General features: G+C 53.4%; 11 protein-coding genes across 11 annotated transcripts; 6 read left to right on the top strand and 5 right to left on the bottom strand.

Moving 5' to 3' along the window:
• Positions 1–79: 79 nt before the first annotated feature.
• A1O5_03514 (uncharacterized protein) lies at positions 80–907 on the bottom strand (the record flags this gene model as incomplete). The annotated part of the gene is made up of 1 exon (XM_007744125.1): positions 80–907. The coding sequence occupies one exon, from the start codon at positions 905–907 to the stop codon at positions 80–82; it is 828 nt and encodes a 275-aa protein (XP_007742315.1).
• Positions 908–1587: 680 nt separating this feature from the next.
• On the top strand, positions 1588–3491 carry A1O5_03513 (uncharacterized protein; the record flags this gene model as incomplete). The annotated part of the gene is made up of 2 exons (XM_007744124.1): positions 1588–1909; positions 1942–3491. The coding sequence occupies 2 exons, from the start codon at positions 1588–1590 to the stop codon at positions 3489–3491; spliced, it is 1872 nt and encodes a 623-aa protein (XP_007742314.1).
• Positions 3492–4295: 804 nt separating this feature from the next.
• On the bottom strand, positions 4296–5492 carry A1O5_03512 (uncharacterized protein; the record flags this gene model as incomplete). The annotated part of the gene is made up of 4 exons (XM_007744123.1): positions 4296–5200; positions 5247–5258; positions 5337–5384; positions 5459–5492. The coding sequence occupies 4 exons, from the start codon at positions 5490–5492 to the stop codon at positions 4296–4298; spliced, it is 999 nt and encodes a 332-aa protein (XP_007742313.1).
• A 486-nt stretch (positions 5493–5978) lies between these two features.
• On the top strand, positions 5979–6497 carry A1O5_03511 (uncharacterized protein; the record flags this gene model as incomplete). Its single annotated transcript, XM_007744122.1, has 1 exon — positions 5979–6497. The coding sequence occupies one exon, from the start codon at positions 5979–5981 to the stop codon at positions 6495–6497; it is 519 nt and encodes a 172-aa protein (XP_007742312.1).
• A 482-nt stretch (positions 6498–6979) lies between these two features.
• Positions 6980–8113, top strand: A1O5_03510 (uncharacterized protein; the record flags this gene model as incomplete). The annotated part of the gene is made up of 1 exon (XM_007744121.1): positions 6980–8113. One exon carries the CDS (start codon positions 6980–6982, stop codon positions 8111–8113), a length of 1134 nt encoding a protein of 377 aa, XP_007742311.1.
• Positions 8114–8163: 50 nt separating this feature from the next.
• Positions 8164–8810, bottom strand: A1O5_03509 (uncharacterized protein; the record flags this gene model as incomplete). The annotated part of the gene is made up of 2 exons (XM_007744120.1): positions 8164–8484; positions 8658–8810. The coding sequence occupies 2 exons, from the start codon at positions 8808–8810 to the stop codon at positions 8164–8166; spliced, it is 474 nt and encodes a 157-aa protein (XP_007742310.1).
• Positions 8811–9431: 621 nt separating this feature from the next.
• On the top strand, positions 9432–10142 carry A1O5_03508 (uncharacterized protein; the record flags this gene model as incomplete). Its single annotated transcript, XM_007744119.1, has 1 exon — positions 9432–10142. One exon carries the CDS (start codon positions 9432–9434, stop codon positions 10140–10142), a length of 711 nt encoding a protein of 236 aa, XP_007742309.1.
• A 600-nt stretch (positions 10143–10742) lies between these two features.
• On the bottom strand, positions 10743–12453 carry A1O5_03507 (serine hydroxymethyltransferase, cytosolic; the record flags this gene model as incomplete). Its single annotated transcript, XM_007744118.1, has 4 exons — positions 10743–11706; positions 11807–12171; positions 12244–12294; positions 12403–12453. The coding sequence occupies 4 exons, from the start codon at positions 12451–12453 to the stop codon at positions 10743–10745; spliced, it is 1431 nt and encodes a 476-aa protein (XP_007742308.1).
• Positions 12454–12883: 430 nt separating this feature from the next.
• Positions 12884–14002, bottom strand: A1O5_03506 (uncharacterized protein; the record flags this gene model as incomplete). Its single annotated transcript, XM_007744117.1, has 1 exon — positions 12884–14002. The coding sequence occupies one exon, from the start codon at positions 14000–14002 to the stop codon at positions 12884–12886; it is 1119 nt and encodes a 372-aa protein (XP_007742307.1).
• Positions 14003–14227: 225 nt separating this feature from the next.
• Positions 14228–16197, top strand: A1O5_03505 (uncharacterized protein; the record flags this gene model as incomplete). Its single annotated transcript, XM_007744116.1, has 3 exons — positions 14228–14237; positions 14292–14587; positions 14632–16197. The coding sequence occupies 3 exons, from the start codon at positions 14228–14230 to the stop codon at positions 16195–16197; spliced, it is 1872 nt and encodes a 623-aa protein (XP_007742306.1).
• Positions 16198–17120: 923 nt separating this feature from the next.
• A1O5_03504 (uncharacterized protein) lies at positions 17121–18929 on the top strand (the record flags this gene model as incomplete). Its single annotated transcript, XM_007744115.1, has 1 exon — positions 17121–18929. The coding sequence occupies one exon, from the start codon at positions 17121–17123 to the stop codon at positions 18927–18929; it is 1809 nt and encodes a 602-aa protein (XP_007742305.1).
• Positions 18930–19213: the final 284 nt, after the last annotated feature.

The following is a 19213-nucleotide window of genomic DNA, read 5'->3' as shown; positions in this document are numbered from 1 at the left end:
TTTTCCCCAGGGGCAACAATATCCCCAGGACGCAATTTGGGCACGGCGTCTACTTCTGCAGGACCAAATGCGAATATCTTCACGTCAAAATCCCGTCCCTGGTCAAACCCTCATACAGTGCCCAGGCTCCCAGTGTCTTTGCATCCCTCGCTCCTTCCCTCCACAGCTCCTTGTACTCGACCAGTTTCACCTTGATTTTCTCTCTTTCTTTGGGATTTCCGGTTAATCTGCCTCTCAGCTCGGCAAGCTCCTTGCGAGACATGGTCCTCTCCCACAAAAACAGGGCGATGAATTCGTCACACCCTCCAGGGCTGGGATACATTGCCTTTTGCAGGTGGCTTTCAATACCCGTGGAGTTCCTCAAAGCCATCTCCGTCATGTCGACGAGCTCGCCCTGTGGGACTTTCCAGCCGGTCTCCTCGCGGATCTCGTTCGCTGCTGCGCCAACAAATGTACCTGACTCGTCAATCATCCCTGCCGGAATCTCATAGAAAGTGAGGCTCCCAGCTGGTATCCGCGGTTGTTGAGTCATGACGACAAATCTCTCGTCGCTGTCCCCTTCCGGGCGGACGATCATAAGGATCGCGACACTGCCACCGCGTAAGAAGACGATGCCGGGTAATGGCCGCGGGTCGGCGGCATTCTGCACCACAGTTTCCATCAAGATGAAGCCGATGCGAGGCCCGAACCACTCGACTGAATGGACATTAATCGAGCGTAATTGATAAGGGTCCTTCTTGTCGTAAAAGGCATGCATGGCTTCGGATTTTTGCACCTTGATGGATTTTTGCAGTGTCGCAAGCCACTCTTTGAAAGGACGAAATGCAAGCAGTTGCTCTTGGGTGATGTTCGCTGGGATCGTCACCTCGACGCTCGGAGAGACTTTGGGGAGGATGAATGCGACCATGGCGGCCAAAAGGTCTCTGATTCACTTGCCGCAGGGCCAAATAAGACGTTGGTCAATAGCTCACCGTCATCCACCAATATATCATATGTACAACTTCAGCCTTTTCACAGATCCTCGAAATCTGATCAGGCTCAACTGCTGCCTTGCGCAGGCAGCGAAACGTCGGAGCAAAGGGTAGGGAGCCGAATCTCTGGCGGCGAGTGAGTGTGCCACCGTTGATTGGCATTGCTTTTGGAGACATTTTCAGCTGGCGGACACGAGCATAGATCAGGTGGCAAGGACCGGAAATATGAGGCAAGAGGCTGCCCCTCTCTCCTCGGAGTGTTCGTCGACAATGCCGCCAATGTGTTGGTGCTATGCTTGCGATTGGTGCTACGGTTGTAACGGCTTCTAGGCATTGGGGGCCTTGGTGTGGTGTCCCTCTTGCCCCTCGAGTCGTCTGCAGGCGAACTGGCTTGTTAGAGGGTGGACCAACAGCGGGCAATGGGCGCACGGATGGCGCCGTGGCCATGGGGGCCAGGTTCCCCTGGTTCCCTTGGTTCTTCAATCCAACTGTTCCAAACCGCCCAAGCATCTCCGGCGACTCTCGGGTTGAAGAGCCTCACACCTCTCTCTGGCGATTTTTGAATGCCCCTTTCTGCCTGGACGATGCCCTCCCGAATCTCTCCAGACCTCTCAAAATGGTCTGCAAGGTGTGCCATGATATGCTTTACGGACACAAAGGTCGACGGGACTCTGGCTCGCAATTGGCCCTGAGTTTCTGGCACCATGAAACAGCCGAAAACGTCAAGGCTGCGGCCGACGATGCAGAATGCTATCTCTGTCGCGTCATCGACGAGAAACTGGGAAGTGTAGGCCTCACTCGCCCGGCCGGTCCCGAGAGGAGTTGGCTCCTATGCGCATTGTTGCAACGATTTCCTCGCTATGATGGGGTTTATCGTCTGGACATCAAACTCGAACAGTCCAAAACGACGATAGCGAGCTTCGTCTTAAGACAGAATGGTATGTTACCATCGCTACGTCCCCCTCTGGAGTATTGAGTAACGTTGTTGTCATGGATCAAGACGGCGGTCTGGCCAGTCATCTCCAAACCACTCCTAGAAGCGCGTCTACGTCAGATCCAGAGGTCTTCAACTTGGCCAAAGAATGGATCGAATCCTGCGCAAGGACCCATGCCAAATGCCAGACTGCTTCGAGTACGCAGTGGTATCCGACACGGCTGATAGATCTGCGATTCATGCCGGAAGATAATATGGAGATGGTGCGACTGGTGTCACAAAAAGATGCCGAGAAAAGGGACGACCATCCACCCTTTGAAGGTAGATATGTAACTTTGAGCCACCGATGGGGCCAGGTCGAGATCCCCAAACTCAGACAATACAACCGATCCGACTTTCAAACCTCGATGCTGTTGAAGAATCTCCCTCTAACCTTCCAACAAGCCATGCAGTTTGCACGCGAGCTTGGTGTCCGGTGGATGTGGATCGACGCCCTGTGCATCATCCAAGGAGACGAGCAGGACTGGCTTTTTGAGAGTTCGCACATGGACAAAGTGTATGCTTTCAGCTATTGCAACATCTCGGCCACCGCGGCCATGGACGGATCAAAGGGCCTCTTCAATCAAAGAGACCCCCGTCGGAAATGGTTCGACAGCGTGAGTCTAAGAACGCAGGACCTCTCTGGGGATGCGAGGGTAGTTGAGTGCACCATCTCCGATCTGTCTTTCTGGGACGAATATGTCGACAATGCACCTGTCAATAGACGATCTTGGGTTTTCCAAGAACGGCTTCTCGCGCCAAGGGTGTTGCATTGGTGTAAAGACCAAATTGCATTCGAATGTCACGAGCTGGACCGAGCAGAATGCCGGCCAGAAGGACTTCCACATCTTCAGATGAAGGCGGGCCAGCTCGTTGACCAAGCTCGCCTCAAGGCCATGGATAGGGAGGTTGGCAAGCGACTTCGCGAACTGAGACTGGCTTCTTTGCACGGTTCTTTCCGTTCCAAAGGATTAAAGTGGATGGTCGATGGCGACGAGAAGCTGTACCTCTACGAAGTCTGGAAACGCATGGTCGAGGTGTACACCAAGATGGAATTGACAGACGAAAGAGACCGACTCATAGCATTGTCCGGTATCGCAAGAATGATGACGAGGATCTTGAGGCTGGATGGCAGCGAGGACCAATATCTCGCTGGTATGTGGCAGAATTACCTCGCCAGCCAGTTACTGTGGTATGTCAACGATGCAGAGGGGGAAGGGAAGGAGGCACAACCGCTGGAAAACACTCGGCCAGAGCAATATCGTGCTCCCAGCTTCTCGTGGGCTTCGGTTGAAACTCCGCGAGGTGTCACCTTCCCGGAGACAACGGACAAGGGCATTCTGGTGGAAGTCCAGGTAGTTAGACTGAGCTATCGGACTGAGGACGACATGTTCGGCATTCTCACTGACGGCTATCTGGTGCTGAAAGGTGTGCTGAGGAGGATCGAGTTGACGGATACGGAGCAGGACCAGGGCCCATTGACCTCGATACGCCAGTCCATGGCAAGTTGTCCTCCAGCGGCTTTGAAAAGACATATCACTGACTAGCGCAGTGGCAGTGGTATACTCGGACCACTATCTCCCTTACTGTCGCCATTATCAGTTTTTTGGTTTTGTTGACGACACTGACCCGAGGGGGCCTGACCTGGCAACGACACAGCCCGATTTTGACATTTCTTGTCGCTGCCTGCCTTTCAGGGATCCTATACTTTGTTAAAGCTGGTATTTACGATCGTAAACACAAGGGCCCCGAACAGGAATACCAACAAAACCGCTACAGCTGGCGTTTGATGCAAAAAAGTGTGCCTGTTGGCGACTCCCATTCCATTGTATACTTGGACAGTCCCGCCAGCAAGCCTACGGTATTCGGCCCGGATGCACAGGTCTTTTGTTTGCCGGTTTCGCAAGATGATCTGCATTTGAACTGCCTCCTTGTGCAGGCCACTGATGGAGACCACGGCATCAGGTACAAGCGAGTTGGACTGACGAAGATACTAAATCTGTTCGATCAGGACGTTGAGACCATCAAAGAGCCTCCCACCAGAAAAACAGACAAAGCCCTGGGCAGATATTATTGGGGTCCGAACACTCGATTTCGAGGCGAAAGCCATATCTGCATTATCTGAGAGGATACACTATAGCACTCAACGCAAATTTCTACAACGAGCTCCTCATCAACGTCAACAGAGCCGGAAAGCACAGGCCTGGGACCAAAAGGATGTATATTGTGACTCTCGGGTTCTCGTGGCTGAAACATTGCTAAGCCATGGACGATCGCCCGGCTGCATAATAGCGACCGATCTCCTGCCAAACTCTTACCACTTTGAACCCGGCGGGAATATAGTGTCTTGATCAGCAGTCAGAGCGTATATACTGCAAAGCTGGCAAGGGGAAAGACATACTCATCACCTCCTGCTGCTCAGGATTCATGTTGAATCTCGGATCGTTTCCCATGACATCTTGCTTATGTCTCTCGACGCCGCTTTCCAACTCACGATACTCACTCCCCATGATGCTGATGGTACAGCCGTTATACGCTTCGTTGGCAGCCAAGAAGGCCGCAGCTCTCGCCGTCTCCTCCACCGTGCTCACCGGGATACCGACTCTCTTCAGCTCTGGAACTAACCAATCCACTCTTCTCACCGCCGCTGTGTCCGTGACATGGGGAGCGATCGAGTTCGCTCGGATATTCCACGTTGGTGTATGGTTTCTCAGCCCACGCATCAGCCCAATCATACCGTGCTTGGCCGCGGCATAAACGGGAATGCTTTGGCAGTCGTAGCCACTTCGAGACACCGTCGACACAATGACTCCGCCCTGGGGATTTTGGTAGCGCATGAAATGCATCGCCAATTTCACCGTGTACATCTGGCCGATCAGGGTGACTTGGAGACACTGGAACTCGGGCTTGAGGGGATCTCCGTTGGCATCCTGGCGGAAGTAATAGTCGCCGCGGTCACCAAACCCAGCGTTGGGCACGACGATATCGATTCGGCCAAATACTTCCTGGGCCTTTTTGAACAGGGCGAGCAGCTCCTCCCAGCTCCCAGCGTCCGTCTTTTGGAAGATCGGACCATCGATTGGGTCCGTTGGTGGCTGCAAGTCGCCAATCAAGACTCTGACACCACATTTGGTCAAGTAATGCACAATACCTACGATACCCGCCGGGTCAGTGCTATGGTTATTCCGAGGCAACCAGGATTGAAGGCGAGAGGTGAGCTTCAGCGCCCTATTTGGCACCACCATTCCCACCGTATCTGAGACGAAACGGATCTCGCAAAGACGACAGCAGCAACAACATACCTTGACCGATACCTAATATCCGACGTCAGCGCCATTTATGCTTGATCTTGAATCATGCCAACGATATTGAATACCAAACCAAAGACTAACCCGAAGAGCCGCCTGTCACAATCGCCGACTTGCCTCGCAGCTTGTCTCCTATGCCAGAGGACAAGTCAGCTTCCTCGACCTGGTTCCTAATTGGTATCGCTGAGCATTCGATTTCATCTTACCAATGTCGTTGTCGGTGATCTTGAGCTCCGTCATGTCTGCAATCAGCTCTCTGGCCAAACATCAAGGGACCGGGGTATCGTTCAATGCTTTCTATTTAGACTTCGAAAAGGCTCTTTGCCCAGACACGCCCGGCCTCTCAGGTTCACCTTCTCTTACCGAGGCGAACCGTCTTTCATCTGCAACATTTCAAACCGACGAAAGGTATATCGCAGCCAAGGAAGACATTCCTTTGATTCGGTAACCCTGTGGATGCTATTTGACTCCTCTGACGTTGGCGCGGGGATCCGGGGTTTTCCTCGGCGAGCTCGGCTATCCCGAACGGATGTATTTGTATACACGACCGCGGGTGGGCGAAACTATTTATTCGCAGGTGGGGGAAAGGGGGCTTCAAAGTCTCTATTCGAGGGGAATCAAAGGCTTACCGTCAGCTGATGTCAATTTTGGGTACATATTTCCCCTCCTGCTTCGTCTTGTTCGACTCCCCATTTCAACATCGACCATATATCAACTGTGTGAATCATGGCAGCCAGCGATCCAGGCTCTATCCGGCCTCAACTGATTGGCGCGTGGGAGCTCATTGAATACTGCGCCTATCTGCCTCATGATGAATCGAACAAAGTCTATCCAATGGGGCAGGATGCAAAGGGCATCATAATGTATACACCCGACGGCTACATGTCGGCACAACTTCAGACGCCGGGACAGAAACCCTTTGGAGAAAGATCAGGATCAAAGCAGGGTTCAGATGCCGACTGGGCGACCGTGGGAAGAAACTACGTCGCATACACGGGTGCGTTCTATCTGGATGAACGCGGCGATGACAGAGGCCGGCCGATTTTGATGCACAACATGAGATACTCGAACTTGCCGTATCTGGTCGGTGATATCCAGAGAAGGATCATGAACTTTGTCGACGAGAGTGATGGGAGGTACCTGGTGTTGAGTCTGGACGACCCTCTGAAGATTGCCGGAGAGGATCGCATGATCAGGGTGAGATGGAGGAGGCTCCCTTTGAATCAAACATCAACGCCGCCATGAGATGGATGGGACACGGCGGTTCGGTTCGTATCGTTCTGTCCGGAAAAGTGAAAATACCGATCCAGTCTCGTCCTGCTTTGTTCAGCTCTCCGTGTCTCTAAGAATAGCTAGCTGTCATCAGAGTGTCTAAAGGACAATGGTTATGGCGTCTCTCTGGTCTTTTTGCAGCTGGAAGCTAAAACATTCTCGATGCCTAGAGCTATACCTATTGAATTCGACCCGTCTAGAGTGGATAGATTGATATGAATGAGAGGAGTAACAATGTGACATGTTGGGCGTCAGGATGGCGATGAGTCGAGGAGTCGATGACGATGATGTCAGGCCCGCAAGGCTCTTGGGAAACATCGTATGACAAGGCTTCGTGCTCGTCCAGGCTTTGATGTCAACACCATGAAAAAGGCCACAATCTACAACCTTGAGAGGAAGGGTTCCCCCTGCATATACTGTCTCGCTTCGCTCCGCAGGATAATCCGCAACGAAAGATGAGCTCGTCGAGCCGACATTTTCACAACGACAAAGCACCTTCTCGCCGCGCCGATGCCCATGAGGAACTCCTCGCTTCCCTCACGCGCATCAACACCTACAATCCTCCAGTCCAAACGTGCTCAACCGGGTGGACATTTCACGGCCTCTACTATGGCCCTACCTCCGTAGCCTACTTGTTCTTCCGCCTGTCTCAATTATACCCTGATCTCACCTTCAAAGGCCAGTCACTGCTGGACTGGGCACAGGCATATCTGGACCTGGGCCAATCCGGGCGTCGTGAGGATGTGGACTCGCGCCATTGCGGAATCGGAAACGAGGTCCTTGCACAGCTCGCCATCCGTGCGGCGATGGAACAGGATCCCAGTCTTGTCCAAAGACTCTGTTCCTACGAAGGCGTTATCAATGACACTGGAGGATCGGACGAGTGGCTATACGGACGATCCGGATATCTATACTTCTTGCGTCTTGCTCGATGCGGCTTCGAGGAGGGTTCAAAAGCCAGTGAAATGATCGACGCCACCATCCGAAAGACCGTCCAGCGGATCCTGGCCTCGAAACAACCCTGGACATGGCATGGCAAGGCATATCTGGGAGCCGCACACGGCAGTTTCGGCATCCTTTGCCAACTGGTTCTCTCATCGCCTCGGTGCGCACAGACCTTGGAACACCTTCTCTCCTCACTTCTCGATACACAGTTTTCCAGTGGGAACTTTCCGTCCTCGCTGCCCCCGGGGTCCGACAAATTGGTGCAATTCTGCCACGGAGGGCCCGGCGCCGTCCTGGCCTTGAGATCTCTCCGGCCGCATTTCCCGAGTCTTCAGAGCAAGATCGACTCGGCCATCAACGCTGCGCAAGAGGACACTTGGGCACGGGGACTGTTGACCAAACAGCCTTGCCTGTGTCACGGTATCGCTGGCAACGCATTGGCATTGGACGACGATGCAAGGTTTCATCATTTCCTGGCGTGCATGTCCACCGAGGGCCTCGAGAGTGTTGGGTGGTTGAAGGAGGCTGGACGGGACGACCAGTTCGTTGCTCTGTACACGGGCGAAGCGGGGAGAGCATGGGCTTGGGCCATTGCGGACAAAGGATTAGATGAGAAGACTTGTATTGGCTTCAACGATCTATGACTGGTGACAATGGTACGACCCAGCGATGACCCTCACCCAACAATCAGGATTTATTTCGCCATCTCCTCAGCATTATCCCCAAATGGCAAATCCACAACCTTCCCGTCCTTAATATATACCTCCTCCCAACCGACAGTCCATTCAACCGAGCCCCAGTCAAACAACTTATCCTCATCCGGCGCGATGACCTCGGTGTAATACGGGTCCTCGCGCGCCCGCTGGAAACACGAAACGTCGGGCATGAGAAACTCGCCGACACCGTCGAAGTCGAGTTTCTTTGCATTTTTCAGCACGGGGAAGCCTGCCAAGGCCGAGGAAACGAGTTTTGAAGGGGTGTGATACTGTTTCATGAAGTGCGGGTGATGAGTCGACTAGTTCGAAGCAGCTATGACAACATTACAAGTGCAACAAGGGGAAGAAGCCTGAAGCGATTGATGTACAGAGTCCTCGTACAACCAAGCAAGCAGGACTATTCTCTAGGAGGAAGAGGAGGAGATGGACAACCCAACGAAACCGGAAGGGTGAGTGAGTGAACTGCACTGACCTGGGTGTACCTGACAATACCATACTTGGCCAGCCACTCTGTCGCCAGGGCCTTGTGCGTGCCCGACCAGTACTCCTGAAACTCGTCTTCAGAGAGATGATGCTTGCGCCGGGCAAAGAGGGAGAGTTTGACCATGCGTTGTTTTGTGGCCATTATTGGTTCCGTCGTGCCCCGTTTACTGTACACGAAATTCAATCACTGCCGTTACCGAGGAGGAGGAATAGGCTCGGAGCAGAAGAAGGGTGCCAGAGGAGAAGAACCCGCTCGAAAACGTGGCCAGTCCGCTGAGCGAGGGTTATGCAGAATGATCAAGTAGGGAGGGCAACGAGTGTCAAAGCAAAGCGTATATATTATAGCACACTGGCGGTGATGATAAGCATGTACGTGCAGAAGTGCCCAACATCCTCAGGTGCAGCCTCGTCGTTCATCCCCGCATTGTTACGTGTGATGAAACACCCGGTAAGGCTGCGCTAGCACACGTCTCGCAGGATTGTCCGAGCGAGTGATGGATTTCCCCTTCCACTTCCCCCCTCTCCCCCAAATTTCTCCATTCAAAGTAAGTGGTTGAACTTTCCGTCGCAGCCAGGATTGCCTGTGTTGTGTTTGTGCTGGGGGCGGCCTGTGCTTTTTTTCTCGCCCTTGAATTACTCGCTTATCTCGCGCACACACGCGCGCGGGCTCTCGTGTGGGTATATGACTTGAAGAGACGGAAACAAACACGTCAACGAAGACCAAGCCGAAGACGAAGAAGACGCGGTCTAAGAAAAAGCAACAATGCCATCCACCACCTCGAACACGTCGCCTGCAACGTCCGCAGCAGCAGCAAATCCCCATCCCGATATTCCGCCCTTCCCGTCGCCCTCGACGTTCTCGATCCTCCCTGACATCTGGCTCCTGATCGCGCGACTGAATATCCTGCATCAACAGCAGCAGCAGCAGCAGCAGCAGCAGTCACAAGCTCAGACGAATGGGCATAACGGAGTCCACAACTACACTCAACAATCACAGCAACAGCCGTCGTCACAGCAAGGAGGACAACAGCCTATGTCGCAGCCGAGCCAAGTCCCGCAACAACAGCCGCACCAAACGCCCTCCACCGGCCCAGGCCCAAACACAGTCATATCCGCAGCTCCGACCACAGCACCAATCTTCAACGGCGCCGCACTGCTCGACCCCAAAGACCTGCCGGCGCAGATCTACCCTTTGAAGCAGCGCCTCGCCAGAGCGCGAGAGGTCGTGAGCGCCCTGCCGGACGTGGACAGGACGGTGGGTGAGCAGGACGACGAGATCCGCGCGTTGCAGGGCGTGGTGAGGGGGTTGAAGGGGCGGCTGGGCCACTTGGCGCGGATTGCTGCAGCGCAGGGGGACGGGGGCTTGAGTCAGGAAGGGGAGGGGAAGGGGGATATGGATGTGGAGATGAAGGATGATAAGAAAAAAGAAGAAGGAGAAGAAGAAGCGGAGGAACAGGAAGAGGAAGTCGGGTGAGGCGAATATTCGTTCGAGTTCGCGGGAGCGTAACTACGATTACAAACACACACACAGACGTCCACATCTGCCTGGCCGCCTACGAAAAGCCTTACGCGCTGGAAAAGGCAGCGACGCGGAGGAAGATGGATGGATAGATGGGGAGAAGACGGTAAGTGGGCGAGTCTCGCCAAGGGAAAGGAACACGTCCACGCAGTCGCGAAAAGGAGGTGCATAGAGCGTGGAGAGAAAGTCCAGCCCGGAAATGCGCACCGAACAACGAAAGCCGAATGAAAGAACGACGAATCGCTTTCTGCCATTCGCGCCGAAAGGGACGTCCGCATTGGGGTATTGATCAGTGGAAGGCCGACGATCCATGCGTTGCGGCCGATCGATTGATTTTCACGACCATGACAGCCACCAAAGGGACGTTGAGGGACCTAGGTATCGTTGAAGATACATGCGCCAGCCGTTTTTCTCTCTCCTCTCTCACCCGCCATAAAACCCCAAAGTCGTTGAAATCTGAGAGTCCATGACCACATTACATTCATCCCACCAGAAACGCCAAATGACCATCGATCATGACAATTCAATTTCTTTTGGGGGGTGGAAATGCTCTCCTTACACCGGCAAGGGGAAACTCGATGCCCATTCGGCAATCTCGGCCCTCAACTTCAAGATCTCGTCCACGGTCTCGCTGCTTACTTTCTCCTTGAAGTCCTTCAACTTGTTCGCCTCCTTGGGCAGCTCCGACTGGATCTTCTTGCACAGCTTGATACTGGTATCGATGTACCTCGCCACCCTCTTAAAGTCTTCTTCCCCAAAGCCACGCGATGTCATGGCGGGCGTGCCGATGCGGATACCACAAGGTGTAAGAGCCGACCTGTCTCCGGGGATACTGTTCTTGTTGCACGCGATGTTGATCTGCTCCAGCACGGCTTCGACCCTCGCGCCATCGAGGGACTGAGGTCGAAGATCCAAAAGGACCATGTGTGAATCCGTCCCATCTGCGACAAGCTTGTACCCCAGGTGCTTGAACTCAGTTTCCAGCGCTTTGGCGTTCTTGAGCACCTGCTCTTGATACGCACGGAACTCCGGAGTCGCCGCTTGCTTCAGGGCAACTGCCAGTGCGGTGATTGTGTGGTTGTGCGGTCCGCCCTGGTGACCAGGGAAGACGGAGAAGTTTATGGGACCCTCGAGATCGTATAGGGTTTGTTTCCCAGTCTTGGGATCTGTGCTGCGGACGCCCTTGCGGTAGAAGATCATTGCTCCCCTAGGGCCGCGGAGGGATTTGTGGGTGGTGGTGGTGACCACGTCGGCGTATTCGAAAGGGCTCGGGATCACGCCTGCGGCGATCAATCCGGAGATGTGTGCCATGTCCACGATCAGATACGCGCCAACTTTGTCTGCGATTTGTTTCATGCGGGCGTAGTCGATCAGGCGACAGTATGCGGAGGTTCCTGCGACGATGCACTTGGGGCGGTACATCAGGGCGTTCTCTTCGAGGCGGTCATAGTCAATGATGCCGGTCTCGAGGTTGACTCGGTAGGGGAAAGTCTCGAAGTACGTTGAGACGGCGGATATCCTAAGTCCTTGTTAAACACCGTGCTTCCTCAACTGCAGTATATTGTTGGCTTTGTGTGGGTTTTTTTTTTTTTTTTTTTTTTTTTTTCGTTCTTGCTTACTTTCTCTGCGCCGTCTGATATCCATGACTCAAATGCCCGCCATGCGGCAAGTCCAACCCCATCAATCGATCATGCGGTCTCATCAACGCCTGATACACCTGCAGGTTCGCGGGACTGCCGCTCAAGCACTGCACGTTGACACCCCACTTCTCGGGGTCCAGGTGGAACGCCTTCAAGGCCCTGCTTTGGCACGTGAGTTCGATGGCGTCGATGAACTGGTTGCCGCCGTAGTAGCGAGCGCCCGGGTATCCCTCGCTGTACTTGTTGGACATGGGGGAGCCAAGGGCGTCGAAGACGGCGCGCGAGGTGACGTTCTCCGAGGCGATCAGGATGATGGACTCGCGCTGGCGTTTGATTTCCTTTTTCTACGCAGACGACAGCGTGTGAGTACCTAGCATTGATGGGGGTGTTGGATTTCGTGGGCAGACGAAACGTACCATGATCTCTGCGATCTCCGGGTCCGACTCGACCAGTGGCTTCTCGAGCATCTGCATAGTTGAGCGGGGTCAGTCAGTAAAAGGGCAGTCATTCTCTAGTAGGGTGGTGGTGGTAGTGGTATGAGACAGCTCTCTCTCTTTGGGCTCTGTAGAACTTACTTCTCGATGAGTCTGCGAGAGAGCATAGCTGCCCGTAGCTGCGGAACCCATGGCTGTCTGTTGGGGATGTAGAGAGAGGTCAAGGCCTGTGTGGAAATGGAGGGGGTTCAGAAGGGTGCGTCTGAGAGGAGGAGGGATCCAAGAGGATAGAGAAAGAAGAAGAACAGGAGTACGAAGGAAGGGCCGAATGACAGATATGGACCGGGAGACTTTTTTTTTTCTGCGTGCGAAATGTCCCCGCAAGAAGTGTATTCCGCATTTTGGAAAAACACTGCAAGGGTTTGAGGGGTCAAGAGTAGAGGGCAGGAGGGGGTCTTGGTTACTATTACGGTGGAGCATAGGGATCACAATACCGCTTTGGTTCAAGCTATACCGCAGTACCTCCGTACGTACAAAATGCAATCGATCCATGCATCCATCCCCTTCATCAGCACAAGGGAAATCTATCAGCCGGCTCATCTTGCTCATCCTTCTACAGCCCCTACTCATCCATCAACCTCCGCTTCTTTTTCTTCTTCTTCTCGCTCGAGGCTGGCGTGTCTGCACCCCGCAGCTTCTTCTCCGGACTCTTTTCGTTGCCTGTTTCTCCATTGGTCTGTTTCTGTCGCCCTTTTCTAGACTGTGCCGGGGAAGAAGACGCCTCGTCGTCGAAGTCGGGTGGAACTTGCAATGTATCACGCATCTCCACATCCTCTGGTCTATCCTCCTGTGTGGGAGAGACTCCATAAGGCATATACCGCATCTTGAGTCCTTCGGGCTGTTTTCGGATCTGTTTGGGCGCGCCAGTCTGCGTCGCCGTGAAGACCGCCGGCTTATTTCCCTCTGACTGGGGCCTGGAAACCTCTCGCATGTAGAAGCTCCTTTCAATCTTCCTGGTGCATTGTTTGTACTTTGCGTCTGAGCCGCGAGGCAGGAAGATGACATCGTTCCTGGACGGTAGAACCTGCATGTCGTAGTCGACGCCATTCCGGCTCAGGATCGGTTGTCCTCTCAGCACTGCCTCAATGTCGAGCTCTTTGATGGAGTCGATGGAGACTGACTCGGGTACAGAAATGTGCCATATTTGCTTGTTGGACAAATCGTCGAAGAGATTCATGTCGGATGCAAAGTCCGATGCCGACCACGTGAGCGGTTCGTAGCCTTTCGGCGGTTTGAAGGGCTTTGGAGGGATGTTGACTTTGTCCCTTGTAGCAGTCTTAGCTTTCTTGCTGGATGGAATCTCTGGAGTTTCTGGGGACCGTCTCTTTCGGCTAGACGAAGAACTTGACGCTGAGTCCGTGTCCGAGCCATCCTCCCCGTCCTCTTCGCTAGACTTCTCGATTCCCTCTTGTTCTTCGTCCTCCGTTTCCTCTTCCCCGTCGGTATCGATCCCTGATGCTGTTGCGGGTGATGATCCTTCTGAAGGTGGCATATTCCTACTCTTCCTCTGCGAGGAAGCCTTCGTACCATTTAGAGCCTTCAATGGGGATGATTTCGACTTTGATTTCGACTTTGCGGTTTCCTGCCCAGATGGGACTTCATTTTCGTCTTCGTCACTTGAATCGTAGACTCGTTCTTCACTAAGTACAATATTCCGCGCCGCCTCGACGGTCCTGCCCATGACTCTTGAGTGTACAGATGAAGAGCCGTATATCCAAAGTGTAGCTAGATAAAATGAGATAAAAAAGTGGGAGAAAATTGAAAAGGTGGATTCCAGGCCCAAGTGACTCTCGGAAACAGCCGGCGCTAAAGACGTTAGCAAAAAAGCTTGATAGACGGCGAGTTTTCGTTCAGTCACCAAGTGACTTTTTGTTCTGTGACTGTTGTCTCTTCATCTACACATTTTATGCCAGCTAGTACGTCAAGAGCACCTCTCTGCATTATCCCGGAACCTGCTGATTGGGGAACAGATGGTGGACGTCTCAGCGCAGTCGCAAGGCAGCGGCTCGTGCGGGAGGTGCAGTCTACGGCGTCGACTTCGAGTCCTACGACTGTACTGCCAGTCCCAGAAGCCAATCTGAGCGAAACTACATCTACATCCAAAGACCAAGTTGTAGAGAGTGACGGCTCGTCTGAAGATGAGGGACTGCAAACTCCCAACCAGTTTGCAACACTAGTCGAAGCTTCTGCCGTCCATTTTAGCTCGAGTAGAGAAATCGAGCAACTGACTGACAGGTCAGTCAAGATCAAACTGTCTCGAGGCCAGGTATGATGAGAACGAGCATCACGAAGTTGTACTGACTTCTTCAGAAATGTGTTGTGTTGGGAACATACACCCTATGGGTCAAACAAGGATCCATCTCCGTCTACGGCGCGATTCTCCACGCCACGACGGCTGTTTATCGTGTCTACGCTCCCGCTACACATGCACTTCCCTCGATTGAAGCGATGAGCTCCAGCGCCGAACTTCAGCTTGACTCTCTTAATGACGGGATTAGAGAACTGCCGTACGTCGGACTTAGAGGAATGTGGGTTCCATTTGGTGTCAAGCCTTCCACGTCGTCTTTCTATGTCCTGGGCCATTCGTTCGACCAGAACCCAAAAGCCCCTAGACAGCTGAGGGAATTGGACATCACCTGCTGGAAATCCCTGCTGATAGAATTCTCCCGCGCTGACATAAGTAAGCCACGAAGAATTCTCATATGCGGCAGACGTTCATCAGGACTTTCGACTTTGGTTCGGTGTATCTTCAATCGATTTCTTGCCAGACAGTTCGCTGGGCCAGATTCTGCTCGCCAAAGGGGGGTCATACTGTTGGATCTAGACACCAACATGCCAGAATTTGCTCCTCCGGGGATGATCAGCCTGGTGCATATAATAACCCCCGTTTTTGGACCACCGTTTGCCAACAGTCTACCACCCTACCGAGGAAGATCCAGCCGGATATTGGCAAAACATTTTCTTGGTGACTTAGAAACAAGAGATTTGGTCAATTGGCACATTGATCGAATCTCTGGATTACTGGACCTTGAGAAGAATTTTCGTGTCGAATTCGAGGGCGCACCAGTCCTTGTTACATGTCCAAAGTGGCTGAATGGCATCGATAATACCACGGCTAGCAAGCTCTGGATGAAGATGTCTCCATCAGATATTGTTTGTCTCGACTCTGGCCCAATGTCAACGCATCTAGGGCCCTGGAAATCATTAGCAGAGAGGGGAAACTGTCGCATACACCAGATCCCAGCTCTGGTGTTTGATAAGATATCTCCAGTACGAGAGCATGACCTCCAAATGCAATCATACTTCCACCTGAGACCTACACCTATCAACCACCCATTCTGGAACGACACTCCTGTCTTAGCGACAACACATGAATCTGTGGCACTGACATACGGTGATGATGGGGCACAGATATCGGTGATCGTTCTGCTAGGTGGCCATGTTGCGCCCGAGGATACCTACGATGCGCTAGAGGGAAACATTGTTGCCGTGGTGGCTCTGAATGCGCAGTCAGCCACAGATGCGGCATGTGATCTCAGTGCGATCGGTGCCAACAGCCACGACGGCGATCGAAGCGGGATATATCGAACGGAGGAAGATCTGCCACGTTGGCAAGGGCAAGGCGAACTCGAAAGATCCTTTCCGTTTCCGGCAGAGCATTCCTGTTGCTTGGGACTCGCCATCGTGCAGAAGATCGACATTCCCAACAGGAAGATCACTCTTAGCAATGCAGCCGACTTGCAGGTGCATGGGATCCAGGAACAAGACTCTCCTGTGGCGCTTGTGGTGCCAAAAGCAACGACAGATGGGCGATTTAGAACAGCCTGGGCGCAAAAGGAAATGCACATCAAGAAGAGCGACAGCCAAACAAAATAAGCCGAAGCTTCGCACCGTAAACCGAAGATCCCGTCGAGCCGAGCAGACAAAGACCGACAGCAAGCGACTGGGGCAGCGGGAGCAGCGCGAATACAAGATGGCATCATTAGTACCTCTTCCGCATGGATAGCGGCACAACAATATTACACTAGACTACACCAGAAATGCATGTGGGAAGGCCAGACGAGTCCTTGTATGGGCAAATAGGTGAGAGGATTATTATTACTCGCGGCCGCATCGCCCCTAGTTGCCTCGATCGCAAACGCTGGCTGTCATCGAGCCGGACCTGATTGGATGCGGCCGAATCCCTAGAATCCATCGCAAGTGGCGGTCTGAAGCCCTCCTACGGGGGAGAGAGCACCCCAAAAAGGCCAGACCATCATCACTGCCTCATTTATTCACTTGTGACAAAGTCGACGAGACCACAGTAACTCCAGCTGTTCAAGCTCTATCTTCTATCTTGCTTGCTGTGAAAGAGACGGTGGCGCTGTTCTTCTTCCTCTCGGCCCCAAACCATCTCCTTCGACCTCTCGATTTTGTCGCAAATAATCACACCAATCTCCACATGTTCCGGACCCGCGGTTCCAGTTGACGGGTACGTTGCTAGGTTTTCTCCCTTCGATCGAGCACACGAGCTCTTGCCCTCCTTTAGATCGCCGTCTTCAGCCCTCGAGGACCTCGTTGCGACTCCAACTTCGCCTGCGCCGTGGGCTGAAGTGATCCGACTCTTCAGAAAATCGACTGTTACCCTTTAACACGGGCACTCATGGCTGGCCCTGCCTCAGCCCGCTGTGTCCGCCTGCGAAACCAAAACATGCGCAACTTCCGCCTGCACAGACTGTAGCAGAGTTTGTGGCTAGGCTGAGAGAAAAAGAGACAAAGAAAGAGAAGGCGAGAGGTAGACAATGGACTTTACAGTAAGTATGGGCGCGCATATACTCTCAGCCTGCTTCGTCACTCTTCAGGGCCGGCGCATGACATGCCAGTTCTACCGGCTGTTGCCAAAACACCGCTGCGCGCTGGCTCAACATCGACTAACGCTCCCTTTCCAGCTCGCCCTCACCCATTTCTGTGAGGCGCATGGGCCTAAGTCCGTCCTCTGCACGCAAGTCCTGCCGTTGGAGTGTGCATTATGCCTTCCACCCTCACCTCCCCTGAGAGCCTCCTCCTCCACCGAATCCTTTACCACCCAAGTCCACCATTCCTCCCTCGAGTCTTCGCAGAATCTCCGCGCGCCGCCGACTCTGAGTAAAACAGATACGAATTCCACCTGGCCTACCGACCTTTCCGGCGCATCTACCGCGATCGACTCGGAAGCAGAGCCTGAAAGCCCGACCATTGAGAAGCACCCCCTCTTCCAGACAGGCGACCAGACACGGACGCTGTCCTCACAATGGCGTTATGGTCGGAACCAAGACGAGACCTGTGCCAGCTGCAGTTTCTCTGTCCCCAAGGCTGTCGCAGAGAAGCTTCCTGCCGGTGCACCGGGTAGCAAGAGAGCGGACAACCAAAATAACGTCAACACAGGAGCGCCAGTGCTGAGATCAAGAGAATTTGTCTGTCTTCGAGAAAGGAAGAGAAGGAACAGCAGGCTTCACGTCTCTGAAGACTCCAATCCGTCCTCCTACGGCTCGTCGGTTACGTCATCCTTCGACTCCCACGCGACGACGTCGCATGCACAGTCTCATCGATCTGACGAGTGTCACGACCACACCTTGACATACCTCACCTCCAAATCTCCCGCCGACCGGGAGAGCTATGCGCAACTACGTGCTTCCGTCATTCGGACTCTGTCCTGTGAACTCCTGCCGCGAGGGATGTCCGACGGCCCTTTCTGCTTTGGTGACTCCAACACAGGCTATACCATCGCATACGTCTTTCGGCTTACTGATCCAAAAGCCCGGGGTCGACGCCGAGCGTACGCTTTCCTCGCTTTAGCGGGCAAGGATGCTAGTCGCGCGTTTCAAGCATGTCCCATGCTATGGGAGTCATTTGCCCGGATGGCGAAGGGGATTGAAGCAGCGGCCCAGCAACAACGGTGCAAAGAAGAAAAAGAAGCCGAGTCACTTGATGCGAGCGGCAAATCGACCGCGAGGAATTACACTCCCGTGTCGTCCTTCTTGACCGCTCGCACGGTTGACCCAGATGGCCACCCGCGGCGTGTTGGACAAGCCACGCCGCGCAGCCTAGCGGAGATCGTAGGCGACGAAAACATTTTCACATTCCTGCACCAGTATTTTGTCGCCATCCTGCGCTGCCTCGGCGAGCGCTTTGGTGGACCGCCACTGGCAGAAAGTCCGTTGATCTATCACTCTACGAGTGAAGAGGTACCGCGGTTTCGCAAAGCAGATGTCGTCCGAGACAGAGAGCATGGTCCTGACAGTACTCTGGATCTCGCAGACTCGAACCACTCTGACAAAACTCATCTTGAGAGCCTAAGAGACCAGGATACGACGCCAACACCGCAGTTGTATCAGATGAGTTCAAGTAAGACTTGGCCATTGCAACAGCCACAACCCCAAGAGACAATAGTGTCCAAGGGGAAAGATAAGGCCAAGGAGGATGCAATGGACGATGTTGATCTGGCAAAATCAAAGGCAAGGAAGAGTATGAGAGAAAAGGACAAGAACAAATTGTTCGCCAATACTAATATGACCTTGAAGAAGCTGAATCCGCAATGTGCTATGCCCATGGCCGTCACTGAGACGGCACAGAGACAGGTCGTCGTATGACATGTTTGAGGGCGACTGACAACAGCGCGGGAGAAGGCCGGCGCAATGGAAGCGAGCAGCAGATTCATTCGGGCCGACGATGGAGGTTTGATGAATACGTGATGGCCTCACGCACGATTACTCATCACGACAGTCGAGCTGGGAGAAAAGTTCCAGCAATTTGTTCTCTGGCGTTGTTGCGCCGAGACAACAGCGAAAGAAATGGCAGGGGAGCTGTTGCCCCCTTGCATGGTACTGAGGAAACGGCATTTACATGGGGCGGCATTTTGACTCAGTTCTGCGCG

The sequence above is a fragment of the Cladophialophora psammophila genome (assembly GCF_000585535.1).
Source record: "Cladophialophora psammophila CBS 110553 chromosome Unknown aczJe-supercont1.4, whole genome shotgun sequence".
Lineage (NCBI taxonomy): Eukaryota > Fungi > Ascomycota > Eurotiomycetes > Chaetothyriales > Herpotrichiellaceae > Cladophialophora > Cladophialophora psammophila.
This window is presented reverse-complemented; position numbering and strand designations above follow the sequence as displayed.